Below are 27,484 nucleotides of genomic sequence, written 5' to 3'. Positions count from 1 at the left end.
GGGCATCCAAGAGGTGTCTTTGTTTCCACAGAATTTTTAATTTTGACATTTTTTGGTCAAACCGTTGTTGTCTGTCAGTCATACACTGGAGGTTAAGGGGGTCCTCCCTCGGTTCACCTCAAAGAGCATGCACAGAGAAGTCAAAATTAAACATGATTTAATGACTCGTCAATGTAAGTACACACTGATGGCCTAAGACACGAAACGAGCGGTTTGTGTGAGAAAATGAACAGTATTTATATAGTTTTTTACCTCTTGTTAACAGCCGTCGAACTGATCTGAATCAGATGTCCAACTGAACCGAACTGAACCGTCTCCAGACGTTACGCCGGAAGTGATCTCTCGCGCGTCTACGTCACGCAATGTTTACACAGAGATTTCGAAAGTTTTACCTTTCACTAAACATATTTAGATATATGGGAAATCGCAATGGAAGACGATTTCGATATATCTAAATATGTTTAGTGAAAGGTAAAACTTCCGAAATCTCCTTCGTAGGGTTAAGACCCTCGTTTATAAAGCAGTCTGGTGAGAAATGATTCGCGCAAACAAGAAACTATTGACGTTGATCGTGGGGAATATTCCCTTCGTAAACAAAACTCAGCCACTGTGTCTTCAGCGGTTCAGATTTAGGAACATCAGAATGATTTCTGTGTTTGTTATTGCACCCAAGAACAGAACAACACAATCGCTCAGACGCCATTCTGCTCCAGTGTATCAACAATGACGGACTACAGTCTATGATGACAGCTTGGTCAGGACGGGTCTGTGTTGAAACACTGCTGTCAATCAACAGCCGTGGGAGGGGTGTGTGACCGTGTAATGTCACACTGTCGAACGGCTTGATTTGAGACAGGGGAAAACAAATAAGGAGATTAAAACAAAACATTATATAATGTACCAGTTATTATAACAAATCTGCCTCTTCTATCAGTTTTAACATTACTCACGCAGAGCGGAGTGTTCTTATTAATAACAATCGCAGTCCGTGATTTTGACTGGAAATCAGAATGATAAATTTGCCCCACCCAAGATTTTTTAAGTTTATAGTGATCAGTTGATATTAAGTGGGTTTCTTGGAGAATGCTATATTTGCCTCCAGCCTCTTTAAATGGGTAAGGATCTTATTGTGCTTTATAGAATGGTTAACCCCCTTTACATTCCAACTCACAAAGTTCACTGTAAGTTATTTGCTATTTGCTATGTCCCAGGTTTTGCAGCATTTAAAGGGGGATTATTTTTTCTTTGGATTATTGTGTTTATGGGGTGCAATATAACATGTATTCATGTTTTTTCTTTTTTTTAAAGTCTTATTTTTCATAAACTTCACCTTTATTGTCAGCCATGCTCTCCTCTGTCCCCTGAACGAGCGGTTGACTTCCTGATTCTATGAAACCGCTCCCTCAGAAACACGTAGTGGGCTCTGATTGGTTAGTTTGGGCCGGTGTGTTGTGATTGGCTAAACTGTCGCTCAAATTGTCCGGAAGGTTAACACCCATTACCTTTACGGGCGAAACGTGAGCTCCGGTCCAGATGTAAATATGTGTCGAACTGCAGTATCAGTTTGAGGCAGAATCAGACCAAGAAAGCGGCGATGAAGAGAGTACACAGAACCTCACCACACACGGCTCTTACTAAACGTTTCTGAATGATAATTTGCTACATTTTCTAACTTTATGCACGTTTGTTTTACACAATAGCATCTGACTGGCAACAATAGCAACTGACTGGCTACTAATGTTAAACACAAACAGCGTTGGCATTAGTTTACGTTCTTGATCAAATCGAAAATAACGTCATAAAGCATATATACATGAAAAATACGTTTAAAACATTAGTACTTATACAAAATTCAGGTCCATAATGTTTGTACATGTTTGTCGTAGACACAATAGCATTACTAGTAGCCTATAGTGGCTATAAAGCCAGCGCTGGCATTTGAAAAAAAATAAAACACAAGGCTACGTCTGGAAATATTCATGAAAATACATTTAAAATGTTTAAGTCTTAGCCTACTTACAGGTTGTGGCCCAACAACTGCTGCCTCTGGTTTTAAAGTTGAAACTGCTTCACGTTTTAGTAACAGTTTCTTTTTAAATCCGGTGTTGAACTCGTGGAGATTCTGGAAGCTATCTTCCGTAAAATGCGCAGCACAGAGAGCTAGATTACGATTATCTTTTCAGGAACATAATCAAACATAAATTGTATCCATTGTTGACGAAGTACAGCGTCTGTGGGAAGTTCGAATACAGAAGACCTGACAGCTGGATGAACAACTCAGTCGACAAGCTGGAGCTGCTGAAATATGCGCATGTCCTTTTCTGCATATTCCGGAGGGAGGATTGATGCAAATGTGTGGGTTAGTGACGTACCATAAACCAGCTCTAGTCCCAATCGAGTCGTTTTTGTAGGCAATTATACTTCCTGATTTTAAAAAGACGATATCTCTGCTTACATTGAACTTTCAGCGCTGCAACTTTGCAGATACTGTTCATGCACCAACAGCAACATTACACACTATTTAAAATGAAAAAAGTGAAATCGCAGTCAACCCCCCCTTTAATGAGAAAAAAACTGATGTATCAATCTTTTTCTGAAATTCACCTAACAACTGAACACGATAGCACATGTATACATGAATAAATTTGAATGACAAACAAACACTTTGACCCCCCCCACCCTACAGCTTCCTGAATGAGAATCGAGAAGTCATCCCACATGTAATTAACCTTCAACATTCCCAAACGCATTGGACTTCTAAACGCTCAACTTCAAAAATAACATTTAACGCAATTGTTTTTTTTTGTCTCTGAAAGAGATTCATAAGACATTCTAGGCTTTAACCATGTATCCCAAGTCCCCACTGTTGAGATGGATAAAAAAAAATAATAAAATAAATAACTTAAGTGAGCAATGACAGCGAGTATAACTTTATTAGTTTATATATATATATAAATATAAACTAATAAAGTGGACAAGTATTGCCGTTTATTTCCAGAATAAGCACCAGACGTGCTGGAGGCAGAGATCAACGAATGATCCAGAAATAACTATGTGACCATTTTTGGTTTGATGTGCCGTTCAAAGTATCGTCTGCCTCAGATGGTAATTTGAAAGAAAGTTTGGTGTTTTGGCACCGGATGGTGAATGCTGTAGGAAATCCCAGCCTGTTTAAGCTTGAGTTTCACAGAGTTAAAGGAACACTCCGACTTTTTGGGACTTTAGCCTATTCACCTTACCCCCCAGAGTTAGATAAGTCCATACATACCTTTTTCATCTCCGTGCGTGCTATAAGTCTGTTTGACGCACCCACCGCTAGCCTAGCTTAGCACAAAGACTGGATGTGAATGGTTGCAGCTTTCATACTAATCCAAATGAGTGACAAAATAACGCAAACGTTTTCCTATTTACATGTTGTGGTTTGTATAGTCACAGAGTGTGCAAATATCAAGGCCATATGAGACACAGACATCTTTTGACCGTATAAATACTATATTTTCTGAAGGCGAAGCACTGCTACTTGGGCAGAGTGATAACAATCACCTGAGACGCACCGTGACGAGGAGCAGAGAGTTCGCTTCGCTCAGCGTTGGAATAAAGAGTCAGCAATTACTAACGTTAGATAGAAAAGCATAGTTTATCATGGGTGTTTGCTTTATTGTATGAGCTGTGACAATAAACAGGGGAGACCAGGTAATACAGTACCATTTTTCATTGATTTCCAACCAAAAACGCACCCAGATTTATAAATATCACATGAATAAATAATTATTATTACAGGAATCAATATATTTTAAATGCAATTTAACCAAATGAACCAAATGTATTCAACAGTAGCCTATATAATATACAGTATTGCATTACTATAGGATAGAATAAGGGGAAAGTAATAGCACAAATTGTTTTTGCACAATGAACTCACAGCCTATCGTACCCTTTTGCACGCTCAAGTTCGTTATTTCCATGGTTATTTCAAATTTAGGCTACTAGGCGCGCCGCGCGCAGGGTGCAAGTTCAACGCGGTAAACGCGCTCGTTTTTTTTTCCCAAGCGCGTCCGCACCGCATCAAGATAAAAACATATTCATACCCTAATCATATAATAGTGTCACTAACGTTACATTAGATCTGGCTAATAATGGCACTGTTACAGTAGGTCATCTAAAAACATAACGGAACACTTACCTCAGCCGCAGGTGATCCACTCCTGTCTGTGCTATCGATGGGATGGCCGTATCCTTCAGCACATTATGGTCCGTGTGGCAAATTCCATTTTTTCAAAATAGTCGTCCTCATTGAAATGTACCGAGCAAACATAATGTCCCTTGATAATCTTAGGTGTGTTTGGATAAATATCCAGAGTAAGTTAGCCATTTCTTCATCCAGTCAGCGTTTTTAGTTGGAATTCTGTGAAACATGGTATTACCTCCCCTGTTTACTGTCGCAGAGTTTACAATAGAGCGAAAACCCATGACTCTAAACTACGCTTTTACTATTTATAAATTGCTGACTCTATTACCCAAACACCGAGCGAACTCTCCGCTCCTCACCACGGCGTGTCTACGGTGATGCGGTTATTACGCCGTCAAAGTAGCAGTGCTTCGCCTTCAGAGAATAGTTCCCAGGTTTTATACGGTTAAAAGATGTCTGTGTCTCATTTGACTTTGTTATTTGTACATTATGTGACTATACAAATCACAACATGTAAATAGGAAAACGTTTGCGTTATTTTGCCACTCATTTGGATCAGTATGAAAGCTGCAACCAGTCACATCGAGTCTTTGTGCTAAGCTAGGCTAGCGGTGGGTGCGTCAAACAGACTTATAGCACGCATGGAGATGAAAAAGGTATGTATGGACTTATCTAACTCTGGGGGGTAAGGTGAATAGGCTAAAGTCCCAAAAAGTCGGAGTGTTCCTTTAAATGCCGCTCTTCTACGACTCAGCTCGGCACTCATATCTGGGAAGATGTGGATATGCGCGCCGCGAAATGTAAGCTCACCGCGCTTCCTGGAGGCCTGGAGAATCTTGGCCTTGTCGGAGAAATAGTGCAGACGAACGATCATTGCTCTGGGTCTGCCGCCGGGGCTGGGCTTTGGAGCGAGGGCACAATGAGCGCGATCCAACACCACTGACACCCCTTTTCCACCGAAAAAAGAACTGGTTCGGAACTGGTGCTGGTTCAAATTTGGTTCAGAGTTGGTTCAACTTGCGAACCCGTTCAGAACCTGTTTGTTTTTCCACTGACTAGAGCGCCCAGGGAACGACGTCGTTACGTCACTGTGCACGTAGCTAGAAACGCTTGCAAGTACATTGCTTTGGGATTATCTCTAACTCATGTACCAAGAAAACTTTAAAAACAATTGAAATATGTAAGTCTTTTAATCTTTTCGTTTGATATGTAATCTTTTCTGATAAGTTATGTACCCCTGTCTTGTGTCTTTTTTCTTTCCATTTATTTGTTCTATATCGTGACAGTTTCCTTCTTTGCTTATGTTTCAAATAAATAAATAAAAAATAAATAAAAACGCTTGCGTGTTTCTGCAGTTTCTCCTGGCTTTGCGATGGTCAGAAAAGTTGTTTAGAACACATCTAAACCCGCCCCAGCCCCCGACGTAAACATGATGTGCTAAAAGAACGGTTCTAGTCCAGCAAAGAGTTGGTGCCGCTTTGGAACCAGTTTTCCCGGCTGAGAACCGGTTCTTTGGCTGTCGAAACAAAGAACTGGTTCGCGCGCAGGCACCGGCTCCGAACCGGCTCTCAAAATGCTTTGGTGGAAAAGGGGCTTGAGTCTGACTGAAGACCGGATAGATCCTCACCCAGCACTTCTGAGAAAAAGCCAGACATGAAATCAGTAGGCCAGCCATTGTCCATTTATTCTGGTATGCCAATTAAACGCAGGTTTTGGCGACGACTCCTATTCTCGAAATCTTGTTGTTGCTCTTGTAGCTTCTGTATTTGATCTTTCAAAATTGAAAATGTGGTTCAAGTGTGCGGACAGTTTATTTATTTTTTTAGTTTTCTAGTCTTGTCTGTCTGGCACCTTGTATATCGTGAGTGTGGTAAAACTCCTTCAAATAATATTAATAAAATCTACAAAAGATGAATCAGAAAGAAGTAAATTATTAAAGCGCCATGTCTTCCGAATTGGCGATTTGGGAAAAGCTCATTTTAAAACCACTGGGCTGTGATCCGAGATTACAATAGATTCATATTTACAGTCAGTTAGAGAAGTTAAATGTTTGTCGTCTATTAAAAAGTAGTCTATTCGTGGATATGAACGATGTACTGGGGAAAAAAAGAACTGTCTTATATTTGGATATAAAAAAAACGGCAGGGATCTGAGAATTCAGTCTCTAATTGAGTCTCTATAAAGTATTAATAAACATAGCAGATTTGGATAATTTGTAGGGAGTTTTTGAAGACCGATCCAGAGTGGGGTGGAGCACACAGTTAAAGTCTCCTCCTAGGATTAGTTTATGTTGATTAGTTTTTATGTTTTATGCAGATTTAAGTTGGGACTGTCGAGCCGTGTCTGTCGTCGTCGATTTTTTTTCACGTTTTTGCTTGTCATTTTGGAATACCTCGTTTGACCTTAGATGTAGGTTTTTGTTGGAAAGAAATGTATCCCTTTCCAGAGTATATTTAAACTTATCTTAGTGCAAATAAAATGAAATTATGTGAGAGCGTAAGCGGAAAGCGACTACCACCTTATCTTGCCGCTGAAAGTCTCCAAACTCTCAATAATACATTTAAAGAATAAAGAAATGGAAAGCAATAGAACAAATGCGGGAAAAATGCATTATAATTATACGAAGCTGCTTGAGCTTTATCGGATATCATTAAAAAATATTAACTATTCAAGTAAACATTTAGAAATAAAAAAAAATCACATATATAACAAAAACTGAAATAATTACTGTAGTCTTCATTGCAAGATTATTTGATACTTAATACTGATTGGATGCTGTTAACTGAAAACCTGCTGTTGTTTATTTTGGTTTGTCTTTATACTGAACTTTGTTGTTTGATTTTTTTTTTTTTTGTCCTGCTTTTTTGCATTTCCTTAGGGCAAGCCAAATACGCTTGCATTAATACCTTGCCAAAATTGAAATTTTAACAAAAGAAGGTAATTTTAGCACATACGCATGCAAACAGAGGTCCAATATGGAGATGGATCTGGTCATAGGTCTGTGCTGAGGAATTATCTAGTTCTGGTTCTTGTGGTCTTTGGTGAGGATCTGTGCCGATGGCTGTCGTGTCGACGAGGCCTTCACAGGGGATTGTCTAGTTGACAGAAACTCTGCTGACCTTCAGGGCTGCATTTTGGTCGTGTCTAGGTGCACCATATAGAAAGAAGCGTAAATGGATGGAGAAGCATAGTTTACTGTAAAGCTATGTCTTAGTTTGTGCTTATCTTGGCGAAAGCCCAATCAGCATGAAGTTTTAACATCTACTCTCGTGTAATGGAAATAATGGTCTGGAATCTGGATACATCCAGTGACTGTGATGAATAGTCCTGCTGACAACAAGGGAAAGACCTTGTGTCAGCCTGGAGAGACAGCTGACAGGAGGAAAGAGCTCTGACATTTTTGCTGCATTTATAAAGTGCGCGCCTCTCACTAACGTCACTATTTAATCGCATCATCAAAAACGTCATTGTTCGGAAAAAATTATTTGGCCTTTTTTATTTATTTTATTTATTTATTTACTTATTAAACTTTACTTATTACTTATTTACTTGCCGAACACTGAAAGTGTTTTTTTTTTTTTTTTTTTTTTTGCTATTATTCGGACAAATAATTTCGGTTGCCAAACATTTGTGGCATCCCTACTTCTTACGAAGTCAGTCAAGTCAGTCGAATGAAATCCAGCGACAGGAATCAAACCACAGCTCACAGGATATCAGCACTCCTGTCATAGAGGAGTGTAGGGCTTGCACAGTTAGTATTGATACTTGTGAACCCGGTCATACTAACCAGCATAAGAGAGAAAAGAACCTCGCCGGGCATAGGCCTGGAGTTAGATGGCCAAGAGCTTGTGAGAAAACTGCATGGACACGGTAAACACAGATCTATGCTTTGCATTGGAAAGATTAACTGGTAAAATTGAAAAGAAACTGGATACATTTTGGGACTACATTTACACATATGGAAGTGAGAGGTTCAGTGTGGAAAAAAGCAAGGGAAAAAGTACAAATTACCCCTGGAATGTCTAGATGGCAGCAGAAAATTGAAGGGTTAGATAGAGAAAGGAGACAGCTGAGGAAGCAATGGAAAAGAGCAGAACAAAGTCAGGAGGGACTCAATCTCTTACAAAGGGCCATAAAAGATAAGCTGGCAACATTAAGCAGAGCTGAGTGCTTACGGAAACACTACAAAAAGAAGGAAAGTGCGGGGGCTAAATTCTATTCTATTCTATTCTATTCTAAGACCCATTTAAATTCGTAAAGAAGTTATTCACCAGTGAGAGGAATGGCATACATCTGGTGTTATGGGAAGTGCTCCCCATTTGGCCTAATTTATCCAGCCTAACAATCCTTTAACAGGTGTGAATTATAGAAATGTGATAATGTGTTTTGTATGCCAGCTAAAGAGATGCTTTGAGTGCTAAATCTACTGATCTGCAGTTGATTTTAATATTCTAGCTATTATCAACTGCCAAGAATTTTGAGATTGAAATAGACGAGAAGGACTATAATGCGTTAAGAGCCTGCTCAATTACTGAGGAGCTAAACCATTTAGTGCTTTTTAAGTAATTAGCAAGAATTAAATTTAAAATTGGTGCAATGTTTAATAGGGAGCTAATGCAATGTTGACAGAACCGGGCTAAAATGGTCATACTTCCAGAGACAAATTGAGTTGTGGTGTGAGGAGAACCAGTGGAGAACAGGACAGGTGTCTTGGTGAGAGACGTGCTTATAGATACACACGTTCGCTAACGATATACACTGTGCTCACAATATTGTACAGATCAGTACCATCGTATTTCAGGCCAGCAGTTAGTATATTTAGGGTAGATTTATACTATTAAATGTATAAAAACTACACTTGAGTATATTTCTATTCTACTAAAAACATACTCTTGTACATTTTTAATATTTTTTCCCCTGGGTTATAACATAAACACAAAATTAAATATTTGAATATTTAAACAACCTAGTAATTTAGTTTTTCAATTACAAGTTGTCTATTTGGGGCATGACTACCTATATCACACTATTTAATACCATTGGTTTAGTGTACAACGATCAATATTCTTGCTTTAGCATCCCATGTTAAACTCCATCATATCGCTGGGATGAAAATCCTTCGATCTAAAGTGAATGCTACACATGACCGTACCGCGTTTTTCGAAGCTGTCTCTTCACCTGCACAAACTGCACCAGGAACGAAAGATATAGGCTATAGCACCGTCCCTTTTCTTGTTATGAAAATCTGTGGACTCGATCTCGATGTCCTGACAGGCCGGAGTTTTTGCAACCTCCACAAACACAATAATTTACCATGACGATGATAAATTAAAATACAAAAACTACTGAAAACACACTGACAGGCAGCTGCTCGCTGAATACCAGCGTACTCTGCATTGAGCTGAGGCTTCCTGACGTGAATGACATGATGTTGGAAAAAAAAAAAGTTTTTACGAGCAATCCAAGAAACGCTGACTTTATCTGCTAAATGCCCTTTAGTAGATAAAGCAGTAGTAGATATAGTGCCCTTATGTAGTTTTAAAACATTTTAAATCCTGCATTAACTTTTCATATGGCATTTTCATACAAGGATATATATTAATTTACATGTTTTTTACCTGCAATATGCTCTTTAAGCAAAGCTAGCATGTATGCATAACAAGTTATTGTTTAAGAAAAGGGTATCGGATCGATACATGGTAGAAGTACTCGCCGATACCAATGCCAGAATGTTTATTATTTTGGGCGACATTTCCGATATTAGTATCGGAATCAGAACAACTCTATTTTGAGCCAGCTGGAGTTTGTTTATTAAAGGGGTGATGAACTGAGAAATCAAAATTTTCCTTGAGTTTTTGACATCTAAGAGGTCATCATATTATAAGAATATCCTGTAAGTTTCAGAACTGAAAACGTCCTTGTTAGTCCAATAAAAGCTTTTATTGACACCAGCCTCTGAAAACGACTCGTTTTTAAAAGTGGGAAGAAGATCAACACCTACTTCAACACGGCCGGTTTAGCCCCGGCCACCGATTCGCGCATTACATGCATAGCTAATTAAGTAGCCTAACATGCATGCCTACCTCATGATGACAAACCGGATCATTCTACCGAGCAATACAGAATATTGTGCAGTGCCTAGTTGTGGAAGAAGACAGTCGCTGCATAAGCTTCCACTGGATTCCAATAGGACTGCATGGATAAACTTTATTTTTAATGACGTTCCAGCTGATGAGGGTAAAACATCGTCGTGTGTTTGCTTTATTTCACTGAGGATTGTTTTGTAAACAAGACTGGATTTGCAGACCGATTAAGAGTAAAGAACGTGTTGTGCCGTCAATATTGGATCTGACAGGAATTGTGCAACACACAGACTCTTGGTTGAACATGTATGGGCGAATCCGGTCGCCATTTGACAACATTGGACGTTTTCCCCCACGTACACCGACGGGTGAGTTAAACGCATTATAATATGCAAAACTGTTATCCACTCACAGCAGTGGGCGTTTATTTCCAAGTCTTAAGTGCAACACGCCCATAAAAACTGACTGTTTTTCAGGAAGGCTCACAACTTGGGTACAAAATAGCCTATTTGTTCTGGCTTTGCCTTTCTTAGCGTTTTTGCTCCCCCTGCTGTTTTTTTTATATTCTGCACTTTGAATTAGTTTTATTTAGTTTCTGGGGTTGGGTTTAAGAGAACAACACAGCACATGGTAGCGCATGTTGAATTTGCCGTCAGTCCATACAGCAACAACTCTTAAACGAGGCACTGCTTGTAAGTGGAGTTTGATTATTCTTAATTATGTCATTTTGTATGTTTATGAGGGAGTGTGGATATAAAAGTAATTGTTTTAATAGTTCTGCATTATATTATGTAAACATTTTGTATTATTTTCTCCCATTGTACATTGTTGGACTCGACATTTACCATGTGACCATTTATTTATGTATTCTTTTATATTTTATATTGTTTTACAGTTTTACACATTTATTCAGTAAAGCTGAACGACGACTCCGGTGTCAAGACTGTTTATTGAGTGGATGTGTTTAGCTTGCTGGGTACGAAGCCAATACACTATTACTTATTCATTTTGATTCATTTTGAAGCGAACGTCATAAGGTGACCTCAGACAACAATATAATAAAATTTTAAATCCAGTTCATGACCCCTTTTAGCGTGCTGGGCAACAACCACACATAATATCATTACAATAATCTAGCCTTGAGGTCATGAATGCATGAAATAACTTTTCTGCATTTGGCATTGAGAGCATTATGTTGAAATTTATATATATTTTTTTTAAGATGGAAAATATGCTAGAAACGTGGCTTTCAAATGAACTATTTGTATCAAAAGAGCACACCCAGGTTCCTAACTGACGACAAAGACTTGAAAGAGCAGCTATTAAGTGTTCAATATATTAGGTTATTATATTCAGGTTTTTGGTTCATTCATTAAAATGTCTATTTTTTTTAAATTAAGTAGTAGATTACTAGTCATCCTATTTTTATTAGTTTTTTTTTTATACATCAACTATGCATTCCGTTAATTTTGTGAATTGGTATGTTTGGTCGGGTGCGAGGAAATATTGAGCTGAGTATCATCAGAGTAACAGTAAAAAAGTCTCGGTTACGGATGTAACCCTCGTTCCCTGAGTAGGGAACGGAGACGTTACGTCAGGAGTGACGGAGAATGGGGGTTTTGCATAGAAAGCCAATCCTCTTCGAGTATTTAATAACGAGCTAATGGCATGAGAATGCTTTGGGGCTGCGGAATTTGCATAGTGTAACTCCGCCTCACCTCGTGGGTATAAAAGGAGGAAGTGAACGCAACATGTCTTCGCTGAGGAGCCGAGACTGAACTCAGGCGTCTACCCAGCGGTACAGCCGAAGTGGCAAGGAAACGTAACGTCTCCGTTCCCTACTCAGGGAACGAGGGTTACATCCGTAACCGAGATGTTCCCTTTCGTAGTCACTCCGAGTTACGTCAGGAGTGACAGAGAATGGGGGTCTGTGCCATCACGCCAACTTCAAGCTGTCTTCCAGTGCCCTGCGAAAGTCTGGACTCCTGAACTTACCTTATAACCAGGAGTTCCTACTTTAACACAGGAATACCAAGGTACACTGGGAAGCATATCCCGGGAGGGACATGCAACCAGATGCCTACCGTAGGGAGGACTTAAGAATACACATATGGCCGTGTTAGGGACTACATATGGAGATCACTGGAGTACCAACCTCGGGTGGCTAAACGACTTAGCTTCAGGTGTGGCAGATGGCTTGCCAAGGGAAGACACATGCTCAGAGAGGCTTACAGTGGATAATACACATGAGACAGTTACCATAGGGAACCGTGCACATGGAGGCACCTAGCCGGTATCCAGAGCAAAAGCAGTGGTGCCCGCATCGTAAGTGCTGGAGGACTCAAGGCTTCAACGGAAGACTACTGAGGAAATATCGCACTTATCCAGTCCGAGGAGTGGAGTGGCGAGCAAGCGAAGGAGGACACCGGCTCAATTCGCAGATTATAGAATCTAGCGAAGGTGTTTGGTGTCGCCCAGCCTGCAGCTCTACAGATGTCTGTTAGCGAAGCGCCATGCGCTAAAGCCCAAGAGGAGGTCACACTCTGAGTGGAGTGGGCCGTCACACCAAGGGGGCACGGTCGAACTTGCTGTTGGTAAGCCAAAGCAATGGCGTCCACTATCCAGTCAGACAGCTGTTGCTTTGAGAGAGCCCTTCCCTTCTGGCTCCCCCCATAACAGACAAAGAGCTGGTCTGAGGTCCTGAAACACCGCGTTCTGTCGACGTAGGCGCGGAGCGCACGTACCGGACAGAGCAGTGCCAAGACTGGGTCTGCCTCCTCCAGGGGCAGCGCTTGCAGGTTCACCACCTGGTCCCGGAAGGGAGTGGTGGGAACCTTGGGCACGTATCCAGGCCAGGGTCTCAAGATCACGTGAGAGTAAGCCGGCCCGAACTCCAGGCACGCTTCGTCAACGGAGAATGCGTGCAGGTCCCCTACCCTCTTGATGGAGGCCAATGCAACCAGGAGTGCTGTCTGCATGGACAGAAACTTTAACTCTACTGATTGCAAAGGCTCAAAGGGAGGCCTCTGCAGAGCACTTAGAAATACTGAAAGGTCCCAAGAGGGCACGAGGGGAGGACGAGGCGGATTTAGCCTCCTCGCTCCCCTCAGGAACCTGATGACCAGGTCATGCTTCCCGACAGACTTACCTTCTACTGCATCATGAGACGCGGCAATGGCCGCGACATAAACCTTAAGGGTGGAGGGCGACAGCCTGCGCTTCAACCCTTCTTGCAGGAAAGAAAGCACGACACCGATCGAACATCTCCGAGGGTCTTCTCCGCGAGAAGAGCACCAGTTGACGAAGAGGTTCCACTTCAACGCGTAAAGGTGTCTCATGGACGACGCTCTAGTGGAAGTGATGGTTGCCGCCACCGCAGGTGGCAGCGAACTCAAACCTGCCTCGTCCCGTCCAGGAGCCACACGTGTAGCCTCCAGAGATCGGGACGAGGGTGCCACAGAGTGCCCCGTCTCTGAGTGAGTAGATCTTGTCTCAGAGGAATAGGCCAAGGAGGTGCTGTCGCGAGGAGCATGATTTCGGAGAACCACGTCTTGGTGGGCCAATATGGGGCTACCAGCAAGACCTGCTCCTCGTCCTCCTTGATCTTGCACAACACCCGTGCAAGAAGGCTCACTGGGGGAAATGCATACTTGCTTGGGCCCCACGGCCAGCTGTGCGCCAGTGCATCTGTGCCGAGCGTGCCCTCGGACAGGGAGTAAACCTGGGCACAGTGGGATGAGTCCCGAGAGGCGAACAGGTCTATCTGTGCCTCCCCGAACTGGTCCCAAATCAGCTGGACCGTCTGGGGATGGAGTCGCCATTCGCCGGAGATAGGGCGGACCCGTGACAGCTCGTCGGCCGCCAGGTTCCGATCTCCTGGAATGTGTACTGCACGAAGGGACCTCAGGTGCTTCTGACTCCATAGCAGGAGGTGGCGGGCGAGCGAGCGAGCTGCGACAACTGACATGAGCGTAGACCACCCTGGTTGTTGATATACGCTACCGTAGCGGTATTGTCCAAACGGACAAGTACGTGTTGACCCCTGAGCAGTGCTCGAAAGCGGTGCAGGGCCAGGCGTACTGCCAGCAGCTCGAGGCAATTGATGTGCATGAGGCGCTGGGGTCCTGTCCAGGAACCCGCGGCTGCATGACCATTGCACATGGCACCCCAACCCGTGGTAGATGCATCCGTGGAGACAACGAGATGCCTGGAAACTCGCTTGAAGAGGGACACCGGCCCGTAAAAAGCTGAGGTTCGACCACGGGAAGAAGGTCTGGCGGCACGCTGGAGTCACTGGAACTCGGAGCGAGCCGCGATGCCATGCCCACCTCGGGACTCGATCGCGAAGCCACAGCTGAAGCGGTCTCAAATGAAGCAATCCGAGCGGCGTTGCCGCGGCTGCGGATGCCATATGCCCCAGGAGCCTCTGAAAAAGTTTCAGTGGAACCGCACTCTTGCCCTCGAACTGTCGAAGACAAGTCAGCGGTGAGTGCGCGCGCTCGTTCGTGAGCTGCGCGGACATGGGGACCGAGTCTATCTCCATACCGAGAAAAGAGATCCTCTGCACGGGGCAAAGATTGCTCTTTTCCCGGTTGACCCGAAGGCCCAGACGGGCTAGGTGCCGGAGCACCAGGTCTCTGTGTTCGCAAACCTGCTCTCGAGAGTGTGCCAGTATCAGCCAATCGTCGAGATAGTTCAGAATGCGAACCCCGTGTTCGCGAAGGGGAACAATGGCTGCCTCGACGATCTTCGTGAAGACGCGAGGGGACAGAGCTAACCCGAATGGGAGAACCGTGTACTGACATGCTTGGCCTTCGAAAGCAAACCAAAGAAACGGTCTGTGTCGAGGCAAAATGGAGACATGAAAATACGCGTCCTTCAGGTCGATCGCTGCAAACCAATCCTGAGGCCGGACGCATTCGAAAATGCGTTTGGCTGTGAGCATTTTGAACGATAGCCGATGGAGAGTACGGTTCAAAATGCGCAGGTCCAGGATCGGTCGTAACCCACCGTTCTTCCTGGGGACAATGAAGTAGGGGCTGTAAAACCCGGACCTCACCTTGGCTGGAGGGACCGTCTCGATTGCACCCTTCGCCAGCAGGGTCGCAATCTCCGCTCTCATGACAGGGGCATTGCTGCCGACCATAGTGGAGCGAACTCCCCTGAAACGGGGAGGAGTCCGTGCGAACTGAATCGCGTAGCCGAATCTGATCGTTCTGATGACCCAGCGGGACAGACCGGGGAGCTCTAGCCAAGCTGCCAGGAACTGAACCAGCGGGGTCATGCGAACCACAGACTTCCCCCCGGAGGGGCAGCTGGACGGGGAGACCGGCATGCGCCCAGGGGTTACCCGGTGCGGATGCACAGTCGTGCCCCGTTCCCCGACAGAAGAGACCAGGGAAGGACCAGCGTTCCACGGAGGTCTGTTCTGCCGGGGGTCTGGCGATAGAGGGGGAGGGGAGTGGCGTAGTCGAGGGAAGACACACGCTCCCTTCCGCACCCTCAGAGACAGAGAGGAATGAGAGGGTAGACGCACTGGGACGTCGAGCGCACTCATTCCAGTCTGTGTGCTCAGTGATGATGTCAAGTCTTTCTTTAACCAACTCAGGGTACTGCCCACCCGTGGGTGAGCAGCGGGGAGCTGAGAACAAAAGATTCTCCCCCGGCCCTCCACCGGGGGAAGGAGGGGGCCTGCTACCTCCTCCTGAGAAACACTCGACGTCATCACTGAGCAGCCCGTCTCAGAAACGCCACGCGGGGGCTGAGACGCCTGCCTGCGGCCTCCTCCACGACGCGGCAGGCTGTTGTCTGTGTTTATGTGTGTGTGTGTGTGTGTGGCTGGCTGCGATTTTTCCTACAAGTCCTTGTCTCTAAGTCCTTGTCTTTTTGCATAACAATTTTGTATTTTTTTTTAAAATGACAAAATAGGCATATAACCCCCATCTTTTAAATGTATAGTTTGCTTTAAATAAAAGTAAGATTGTATTTGTAATTGAAGCTGAATGAATTTAAAATTCATGTGCTATATTTCAATATATTTGTTTTGATTTTAAAAAGACTTTAAAACACTAACTTCATTCTTATCTGAATTACAAATATTTGTTTCTGTATAAAATAATACTCTGATTAAAAACACATTTGATGTTTCTTTTTTGTATTTTTATTTACATGTATTTATGTGTGTGTGTGTGTGTGTGTGTAAAGTGCAGGTTTTTTTTAGATAAAGTAGAATTTCTATAACTATGTGTTGAACTAATAAATCACTCTTGTGTGTGTTAAACACAATCTACTTAATACAGACAACTTCATTATAAAGATAAATAACAAATCCAAAAAATATATGATTATAATCTATGACAAAAAAGCCATTACAAACTATATTAGTGGAAAATACATATTGCTCTTTGTATTGTTGTAAAATACATTCATGAAAAACAAGATAACAAAAATCAAAAAGATTAATTATTTTAGATATAGCCATGGCTGTTATAAAATTGAGACAACATGTTTTAAATGTATAGCAGAGATGTTAAATGAGGCAGCAACATACAAACTTTCTAGAACAACATGGACCTGAATAGCTGTTTTTTACGGAGGACAGTGAAGAGGAAGAGGGTGCAAATCAAACAGCTCATTCTCAGACTACACAGCAAACAGCTTAAGTTTTTAGTGCTTTGTTTGAGGTTTTTAGTGCTCTGTCCTATCTATTATCAACATATAATAGATAGAACAGAACAAGAAAGGCAATTAATAATCTGTCATTGCGTCACTGCATTATGATATGAAAGGCTCAGTACAGTGTGGCACAAAGCGCTTATGCGCATCCCGAGTGGAGAATGATGCGCTTAAAGCCACATGGAGTTACAGCGCACAGCGCATCGAGTCCGCATTGATGCAAGCTCTACAATACACTTCTTTTTGACAGTCAAAGCGGGGGTTACGTTTTTGCACGTCGTACAGAATAACCCTAAAGGCACCAAGGTGGCGGTGCCACCGGCTTTATATATATATATATGTGTATGTATATATATATATATATATATATATATATATATGAAGAGCTCTTTTCCAAAACGCTATAAATCCATTTCAATAGTTTTCAGGAAAACTACATTTTTTACCTAGACCCACACATTTTGTGAATATTCAAATTATCCTGTTTAAATGTTTTATTGGTTCAGTCTGAACATTTTGAACAATAATTATTAAATCAAACAACAATATTGTTAATGATAATTTAAAAGTTAATTTTATTTTTTTCCAAAACGCTATAAATCCATCCATTTTTTGTATCATTATTAGTAAAGTCATTTTTAGTAAAGAGTCAAACCTCAAACAAATAGTACCAATTTCAACATATGCATGAAAAAAACAAATTAATACCAATTTCAAAATATGCATGAAAAAAACAAATTATTAAAAATGATCAATATATGATAACGATATTCAAAAAAGGGATGGGCACCCCTCCAGCACATGCACACACACACAGGCTACATAACATGTGAGCAAAGCGGAGCAGCATGACGCTTAAATATAAGTTAAAAAAAAAACAAAATAAACATTTCACATTTGTTTTTAATAATATTACATTACTTATTTTTATTATTTCATTTATGTTGAGTAGGCTATGAAAAGGGAACCGCATGAGATGAGTAAGATAGGATCAAAATTCAAAAGCTGCCCAATATCGGAAAATATTTGGAGTGCGTCAGACATGATTTTGCATGATTTAGACACAAAATGGCGCCGCGTATGGCAGCCATGGTCGGATGGTGCGTCTTGCTTTGTTTTGTTTTGTTTGTTAACTCAGTGTCTTGCCATGATTTTCGGCGTTTTCTAACAAGAGAAGCGCTTTTAAACATCAAACAAACAATTCCAGCGGATTTATTTCCCACTTTTATGCTTCCAGCGGCAGAAATAATGGACATTCTAGTGGAAGCCGGGTTCGGCTCGGAGCGAGCAAAGGAATGTGGGCGGAAAAGGGGAAAGCGAGCGGGTGCTCTTGTGCGTCTTCGCAGACGCGGCAATCGTACAGTGCTACCAAGCATTTTTCTCTCGAATGTTCGTTCACTATGCAACAAAATGGATGAACTACAGCTATTGTTGGTGAGAAGCAGAGATTTCCTTGCAGCGTCTGTCCTATGTTTCTCGGAAACTTGGCTGGGCGATCTAATCCCGGATTCTTCATTACAACTGACCGGCTTTAGATTGCTGAGAGCGGACCGAGACGCGGCTCTTTCCGGCAAAACGAAAGGTGGAGGTATTTGTTTTTATATTAACAGTGGCTGGTGTGTAGATGTTACAGCGATTCTACAACATTGTTCCCCGGACTTGGAATCATTTATTATAAACTGCAAGCCCTTTTACTCGCCTCGCGAGTTCGCATCGTTTATTTTGGTCGGTGTTTATATAGCGCCGGCAGCTAATGTTAAAGAAGCACATCGCTTACTCGTCGATCAGATATTACGTGTGGAGCGAACATATCCGGATTCCTTAGTTATCATTCTTGGCGACTTTAACAAAGGTAATCTTAGCCATGATCTCCCCAAATATAGGCAATTCATCAACTGCCCAACCAGAAAAGGTAACACTCTGGATCACTGCTACACTACGGTGGGTGGAGCCTACCACGCAGTTCCTCGTGCAGCACTGGGTCACTCTGACCATGCCATGGTCCACTTGATTCCTGCTTACAGGCAGAAACTAAAACTCTGTAAACCTGCTGTGAGGATATCAAAGCAGTGGACCGGTGAGGCCTTAGAGGATCTGCGGGCGTGTTTGGACTCTACTGACTGGGATATGTTCCGGTACATTACCAATAGCCTGGATGAGCACACGGAGGCTGTTACGTCATATATCAGCTTCTGTGAAGACTGCTGTATTCCAACATGCACCAGGGTGTATTTTAACAACGATAAGCCCTGGTTTTCAGGTAAACTCAGAAGGCTGAGGTTGGAGAAAGAGGAAGCATTTAGGAGTGGGGACAGAGATAGATTCAAGGAGTCGAAAAAAAGGTTCGGAAAGGCCGTGAAGGAGGCTAAGCGACTGTATTCAGAGAGGCTGCAGCACCAGTTCTCTGTTAACGACTCCGCTTCTGTCTGGAGGGGGCTTAGGCAGATTACCAACTACAAGCCCAGAGCCCCCCACACAACTAATGACTCTCGCTTGGCTAACGACCTGAATGAATTTTACAGTAGATTCGACAGGCAATTGGACAGTCCTGTTCTGCACCCCTGTCCACCAGTGCTCCCTCCCCACACCACAGCGTTGGCTCTCTCTATTCAAGAGAGTGAAGTAAACAGAATCTTTAAGAAGCAGAACCCACGAAAATCAGCCGGACCAGACTCCATCTCTTCAGCCACCCTTAAGCATTGTGCGGACCAGCTATCTCCTGTGTTCACCACCATCTTTAACACCTCCCTGGAGACATGCCATGTACCAGCTTGTCTTAAGTCCTCCATCATCATCCCTGTGCCCAAAAAGCCAAGGCCTATAGGACATAACGACTACAGACCCGTCGCCTTGACCTCGGTGGTAATGAAGTCCTTTGAACGTTTGGTGCTGGCCCACCTCAAATCAATCACAGACCCTCTCCTGGATCCCCTGCAGTTTGCCTACAGGGCCAACAGGTCTGTAGACGACGCAATCAACATGGCCCTACACTTCACCCTCCAGCACCTGGATTTTCCGGCATCTTATGCCAGGATTTTGTTTGTGGACTTTAGTTCCGCCTTTAATAACATCATCCCTGCCCTGCTACAGGACAAGCTCATCAAGCTCAATGTACCATATCCCACCTGTAGGTGGATTACGGACTTTCTGTCTGACAGGAAGCAGTACGTTAGGCTGGGGTCACTAGTCTCTGAGCCCCTGTTTATCAACACCGGCTCCCCTCAGGGCTGCGTCCTCTCACCTCTGCTTTTCTCCCTCTACACCAACAGCTGCACCTCCAGTCACGCATCCGTCAAGATTTTGAAGTTTGCCGATGACACCACCCTCATTGGGCTCATCTCTGATGGAGACGAGTCTGACTACAGGTGGGAAGTTGACAACTTGGTGTCCTGGTGCAGCCAGAACAATTTAGAGCTCAATGCTCTAAAGACAGTGGAGATGGTTGTGGACTTTAGAAGGGGCACAGCCCCATCTATCCCTATTAACCTACGCGACTCCCAAGTAAAAACTGTGGAGTCCTTCTGTTTCCTGGGCACTATCCTCTCCCAGAACCTAAAGTGGGAACTGAACATCAGCTCCCTCTCCAAGAAAGCACTTCAACGGATGTACTTCCTACGGCAGCTGAGTAAATTCAAGCTCCCGAAGAAAATGATGGTGCAATTTTATACAGCTATCATAGAGTCCATTCTCACCTCCTCCATCACTACCTGGTATGCTGCTGCCACGGCCAAAGATAAGAGCAGACTGCAGCGTATCATCCGTACAGCGGAGAAGGTGATCGGTTGCAGTCTGCCTTCCCTCGGGGACTTGTACTCCTCAAGGGCGCTGAAACGTGCAAAGAGGATTATGGCAGATCCCTCTCACCCTGGTAATTCCCTGTTTCAGCTACTCCCCTCTGGCAGGAGGCTGCGGTCCATCAAAACCAGCACCTCTCGCCATAAGAACAGTTTTTTCCCTTCTGCTACTGGCCTCCTTAACAAGGCCTGGAGCTCTCAGTGACACTGACCTCAAATTTGAACTCATTTTTGCACTTTATCATATCTGCACTATTACTTTATTAGGTACCCCATGTGGGCACACTTTTGTGTTATTATAGTATGTACGCTATATGCTGTATGTTATATGTTTGCACCTTCCGGCCAAAGTAAATTCCTTGTATGTACAAACATTCAGGGCGAATAAACCCATTCTGATTCTGATTCTGATTCTGATTCTGATTTTGACCACTTATTAAGTTTTGTTTTGTAGAAAGCTTGTAAATTTCGTTTCATATAAATTGTATCTTCATTTTAATAAATGTTTCATCGACAAATTGACTGGATTAATACATTAGAAGTAAATATCAGACAATATAATCAGGACACAGAGGCGCGCAGGTGAACCGGAGCATATTAAACGCATACTTCGAATTAGCCTACATACGCAGAGAGTTGCCAATTTATTTTAGTTTTTAATTGTTTTGTTTAAAAGTAGATATTTAAAGCTTTCTGTAGCTTAGTTCTCAGGCCTGTGTGAGGCAAGCATCGCGGTGTTTCGGTTCATATCTCTGCGTATGTAGGCTAATTCGAAGTATGCGTTTCTCTATGCGCGTTCACTGCGAAGATGGCGAGTAAGCATCATCAACTTTATCTTTGTTGCTGACACTGACAGAAAACACTAGTTTATTAATAAACAATTCAAATGTTTCATGCATAATCATTACTTTTGCCGGTTCTTTGTGGCAAGCTTTATGCATATGTTGAGATGCGGAATATGCAATTAAAAACGCTCATATGGTTTCTCTCCCATTTAATTAAATCAATATATGTGATTACTGATAATACAAATGGCTTAAACGATCTACTACTAGTCGACTAGAAAACTAGGACTCATTTTGAGGAATAAATGAACATAATAAACCTCTGTTCAGAGTGCCGCCGTGCTGGATTGTGTAGAGCGCTCATTGAATTTGAGGATTTATCGTGTTTAGGCTAAAAACAGGGCTGGCGCTTATCGCGGCTTGGAAAGAAACTGTATCTTGCAGTACATTTTAAACAAGGAAATATAGCGATTCGGCATGAAACGTTGATGGAGCAGTGAAAGGGTTCTGTCCACAGCAGAATGACACGACAAACTCATTTTTTTTTAAAATGTTGTTTAACGCGTTTTGGAAAAGAGCTCTTCATATATATATATATATATATATATATATATATATAAATGTATAAAGATAGCTGTGAGCAGCGATAAGGGGCCAAAGCCGGCGGTACCACCATCCCGGTGCCTTTAGGTGCCACCGGCTTGGGCCCGCAATCACTGCTCGCAGCTATACTTGATTTTAAGATCCCCATATTTTGTTGGAAAGGACGTTGCTCGCGAAATCCATCTGTTGCGATCACGGAGGCGTGTCACCACTGTAAAGTCGGGCACGAAATCGGTCCAATGGCGGGGTTCGATTCATGGTGAAGGTTTCAAGCGTGTTCCGTCTCTTCCATGGCAAAGTGAATTTAAATTAAATGCAACACATTTAATCTTTTAATTTAATTTATGTATTAACTCGTTTCATCTGACTCCATAAAATGAAAAGGTTTTATCAATGATATCTGTGCATCATTTAATGCGTTAATGCTTGACTATTCCTTTTAACTCTAATGAAAATAAAGTCAAAGTCTGTTAGAATAGCCAAATATAACAATTTATTACGTCAGGTAAATGTATTTTTACAATTCCACAAGATAATCAATGCAAACCATTAAATGTTTCAAAGAACTTTACCCAACATATTACATGAGCTGAGGCTAGAAGACACAACATCATGGGCTGATCTGAATACAGAAAGGCAGCCCCGAACTCTTGTTACATCTCCCTTTATAATCAGACCTCACCTGATATGTAAATCACCAGGTTACAATGGAAAGTTACTGAATCCCCCTGCCATGTTTATTGGGGGCATACCATTTGCTTGGTTGTAAATTGCATTCAGACAAAAGGGCCAGACGTGTGAAGTCAAAGGCACATCCTTCTTTGTGCAAGATGTTTCTATATTCTTAAAAACCTTATTACCTTTTCTTTTATTTGTTTGGGAATGAGACATTATTACCAGTCACCCTGAGACTTTCAAAATAATATCAAACACTCCTTAATGATTGTCACATTCACATTAAAACCATATATATTCTTGTGTGAGTTTCCTCTGCAAGAGAGAGTGTGTGTGTGTGTGTGTGTGTGTGTGTGTGTGTGTGTGTGTGTGTGTGTGTGTGTGTGTGTGTGTGTGTGTGTGTGTGTGTGTGTGTTCAAGCAAGGTCCTTTTGTCTTCAGAAGACACTCTTCAGCCTGATTATATCAACCAGTTCTAGTTTTCCAGTCTTACAATGTCTTTTTGGTTTGAGTTGTGATATCTCTGTCATTAACTAGTTTAATAACAGCCTAATGACAATGATGAACTAATAATATTAAGAAGAGGATCTATAATTACCATAACAGGGAGTTGGTTTTTCAGCCTTGGCTAAATGGAATAGATAATGATCTGAGATGAAATCGCTTTGCTGCAGAATTTTAACATCCTCAACATCGTTTCCATGTGACAATATTAGATCTAAGTTTGATTATGACCATGAGTGAGTCTTATACAAGAGTGGGTAAAAGACTGTCTTTGCCTGAATTGTGCAACGTATAATTTAGACCCATGGATAATTATTCTGTGGTTTATTTCCGTCCGTGCAAGTTAACTTTTTCTAATCATCAGTCTGGCTTTCAAACCTCTATTGTCCTTACCCTTTCCTCTTAGTTTATGCATGGCTACATTTCTGTGTTTATTCTGGCTAACGCTTGCTGTTTCCACTGGCTGACTTACAGAGAAGCTGATAGAGGGCCTGAAGTCTCCAGATACTTCCCTCATGCTGCCTGATCTGCTGTCCATGGCCGACCCCTTCGGCAGCTCCATGGACGACACCAGAGGTGGTAAGCTCTCACTCACTGTCTTTCTGTGTGCTTGCTCCTTTTACAAAAGCTATACTAAACACTTTCCTATTCTTTGAGACAAAGGATATTTTCTATATTCATCCAGTCCCTGTAATTTTGATAGCTTGCGATTTTCTCCTCTTGCCACATACAATTTAACTTGAGGCAAAAATGGATTTGTATAGTTATTGTGAAATCGACACAAACGGCTGAAATGACAGTTTTAGCTGTGTGTTATGGAATTGCATTGGAAGAAAAAGCTGAGGGATTTATCTTTTAGTGATGGGTCACCACAATAATGTGGTTTTAAATAAAAGATGAGGTGGCTGTGCACCGAACTCTGAGGTACACCTGTAGTTAGTTTACATGACTTGCACACCCCTTCTCTCCACGATACCTTGAAGAATCTACTTATCATGTTGGGCTCAAAGTAGCGAAGTTCTTATGATGTCCATTGTTGAGAGAATAGACAGGGTTCAGTGAGTCAATGGCATCAAGGCATCACAAAGTCCAACAGAAAAATGAATTGTGGTTGTTTTTTTTTATTGTTTTTTTTTTATTTTTTTTATGTGATATAAAAGATATTGTGATGTGTTTGATGATGTTCTAAAAAATATATATTCTGGCATCATCTGTTTTCTTTGACTTTCCTCTCTCTCTTGCTCTTACCAGTCAAAACAGACGTGTGTTTGGACTCTCTGATTCCTGGCTTGGAGCCCCCTCAGGCTCACCTGCATCCTGTGGAGGCTGAACCAATATTATCAGCACTGGCAGGTAAAAATATGCATCAGAGACTGGCAGAAGAGCCTCTGCCCAGCATTATAACACCCTGTCAGATATTCAGGGGTGAGAGAATGTTTTCTTTGTGTGGAGAGAGTGCCTCAGGCTATGACTGATTTCCCAGATTAAATGTCCCCTGACATGAAGTTTTCATTTTCTGAGGTTTTTGAACATTAATATGAATTCCCCTAGACTGTATTTGATCCCCTCGTGTCTAGAATTTTCAATTGGTGTAAACCGAGCTTTGGCTATTTTTCTCTTCTCTGCCTCCGTCTGCATCTCAGACGTGCTGATCTAGAATCTCCCACTATATAACGTCATTTAGGGGAAAGGTTACTCCCCTTTCTCTGCTTTGCCCGCCCAGAGAATTTGGCCCGACTGAGAAAACGAGCTAGGAACAGGAAGTACGAACATGCGCAGGCGCGGTTTTATTTTTTCCTAGGGAAATAGGAGATTTGAGTTTTTCCTCGAGAAATATCATGGCTTGCAAACGAGCGAAGCATGGCAGTTGCTCAGTGTTCGGATGTACAAATGAACACAAAAGTATTTTTTAGTTCCTTCGTCTGTACCTCTGAAGAAACAATGGGTTAATTTTATTTTCTATGGAAATGCGCCAACTCAACTCCAAAGCAAACCAAACCAAAGTTTTGTATGGTCCAACAGGCAGGAGGTTAGTTAATCTTTCTCTCAAAATCGTTCGATACTGTTTATGCATCAGTAAGTCAAGCCAGACTACAAACCCAATTCCATAAAAGTTGGGACACTGTACAAATTGTGAATAAAAACAGAATGCAATGATGTGGAAGTTTCAAATTTCAATATTATATTTAGAATACAACATAGATGACATATCAAATGTTTAAACTGAGAAAATGCATAATTTTAAAGGGCACCTATTATGGAAAATTCCCTTTTACATGGTGTTTGAACATAAATGTGTGTTGGCAGTGTGTGAGCAAAACCACCCTAGAATGATAAAAATCCATCCAGTAGTTTTTTTACAATCTCAATAAATCATATGCACTGTCTCAGAACGAGCTGTTCTGAGATCCAGGTCTTTGTGACGTAGAACGGGAGACAGGGGGTTGATTGACAGTGTGGCTGTGGCCTAGACCCCGCCCTCGGTGATCTGTACACACCATCCTTCATTGTTTCAACGACGACAGCCGGTAATGTCTCTTGGAAACGTAAATGTATGTTCTGTCGTGGACTCGTGGGTTAATCCTGTTGTTGTGGCTTAAAAGTTAATCCTCAAGTGTGGATTGTCGTCTACTGTTTGCGATCCACCGTCACCCCAGTAACAGTAAGTGTATTTTATGATTTTTGAGCAAATAGTCTTTTCAGTCAATGTCAGCCAATTCAACAACAAATGCGTCTAAAGTTATTACTGTCGTAGGATGTCTGTGTATATAATTTAAAACCTTGTTTGTATAGTGTGTAACCACACGTTTATAAATATATGCAGTTTTTAATACAATATATTTAAAAATATATATATGTTGGTGTTCTGTAAGTTAGCCATCTTCTCACATTTGCCACAGAAGCACCTATGACAAGTAGCTAAACATGACGCCACAGGTCCCTCGCATAAATGTAATTTCGCTCGTACGTAGCAAACTTTATCACAGAATGTGTATGTAGTTTCAAAAAATTGCGCTAGTGTCTGTGTGTGTGTGTGTGTGTGTGTGTGTTGGACATCCATCATTTCAAATGGGACGCTATTACAACTCTAAAGTACATAAAAGTATCAAATAACCATACCGAGACGTACTGGTCCATTCTCATATGTTTATTCTGCCGGAGTCTCTTCATACTATTTATATATTCCGATTCAAACGCACGCTGAATGACATTCAATACGGCGCGTCTCTTCACTCTCTCAGTACCGACTGCCTGCCATAGGTATCAAGTTACGCCCTCATCCAAAGGCAGGGCGGGGATATGCAGCTCATTTGCATTTAAGGTGGAATACCCCCTGAAACAGCTCATTTTTAAGCAGGCCCCAAAATGACATTTTCAAATGGTTATAATAAATTAACTGTGGGGTATTTTGAGCTGAAACTTCACAAATACATTCTGGGGACACCTGAGACCAATATTACATCTTGTAAAAAGGGGCATAATAGGTGCCCTTTAAGGGAAAAATAAGTTGATTTTAAATTTCATGGCATCAACACATCTCAAAAAAGTTGGGACAAGGCCATTTTTACCACTGTGTGGCATCCCCTCTTCTTTTAATAACAGTCTGCAAACGTCTGGGGACTGAGGAGACAAGTTGCTCAACTTTAGGAATAGGAATGTTGTCCCATTCTTGTCTAATAAAGGCTTCTAGCTGCTCAACTGTCTTAGGTCTTCTTTGTTGCATCTTCCTCTTTATGATGCGCCAAATGATTTCTATGGGTGAAAGATCTGGACTGCAGGCTGGCCATTTCAGTACCCGGATCCTTCTTCTACGCAGCCATGATGTTGTAATTGATGCAGTATGTGGTTTGGCATTGTCTTGTTGGAAAATACAAGGTCTTCCCTGAAAGAGACGATGTCTGGATGGGAGCATATGTTGTTCTAGAACTTGGATATACCTTTGATGCATTGATGATGCTAGTGTTGGGAGATATGCTCCATTTTCATATCGTCCTATCGTCAGCCTGTGAGATCGGCGATACACGATATTATCGTGAGGGGGCGGGGCTAACTTATTTGATTATTAACTTGATTTTTTAGCATACTCATTAATTTGCTTGTTTTATTAGCCTACTTCGTTTTATAAACGAGAATCTTTTTTTCTATTTTGCTTGCAAAGGTGGAGTTTATTAATAGG

At 42.2% G+C, this 27,484-nt stretch overlaps 1 protein-coding gene across 5 annotated transcripts in view; it reads left to right on the top strand.

Moving 5' to 3' along the window:
* Positions 1-27,484, top strand: part of aak1b (AP2 associated kinase 1b) — a 97,662-nt gene that overhangs the window by 39,163 nt on the left and 31,015 nt on the right. For 3 of the 5 annotated variants that reach the window (XM_039664388.2, XM_039664386.2, XM_039664389.2), the window contains 2 exons: positions 23,782-23,886; positions 24,559-24,660. In XM_039664388.2, the coding sequence (XP_039520322.2) occupies positions 23,782-23,886; positions 24,559-24,660 (207 nt within the window). The remainder of the gene's footprint in view (positions 1-23,781; positions 23,887-24,558; positions 24,661-27,484) is intronic. The other 2 variants (XM_039664387.2, XM_089126270.1) reach the window with 2 other exon arrangements.

Source organism: Pimephales promelas, chromosome 23 (genome assembly GCF_988280905.1).
Source record: "Pimephales promelas chromosome 23, fPimPro1.hap1.1, whole genome shotgun sequence".
NCBI classification, from domain to species: domain Eukaryota; kingdom Metazoa; phylum Chordata; class Actinopteri; order Cypriniformes; family Leuciscidae; genus Pimephales; species Pimephales promelas.
This window is presented reverse-complemented; position numbering and strand designations above follow the sequence as displayed.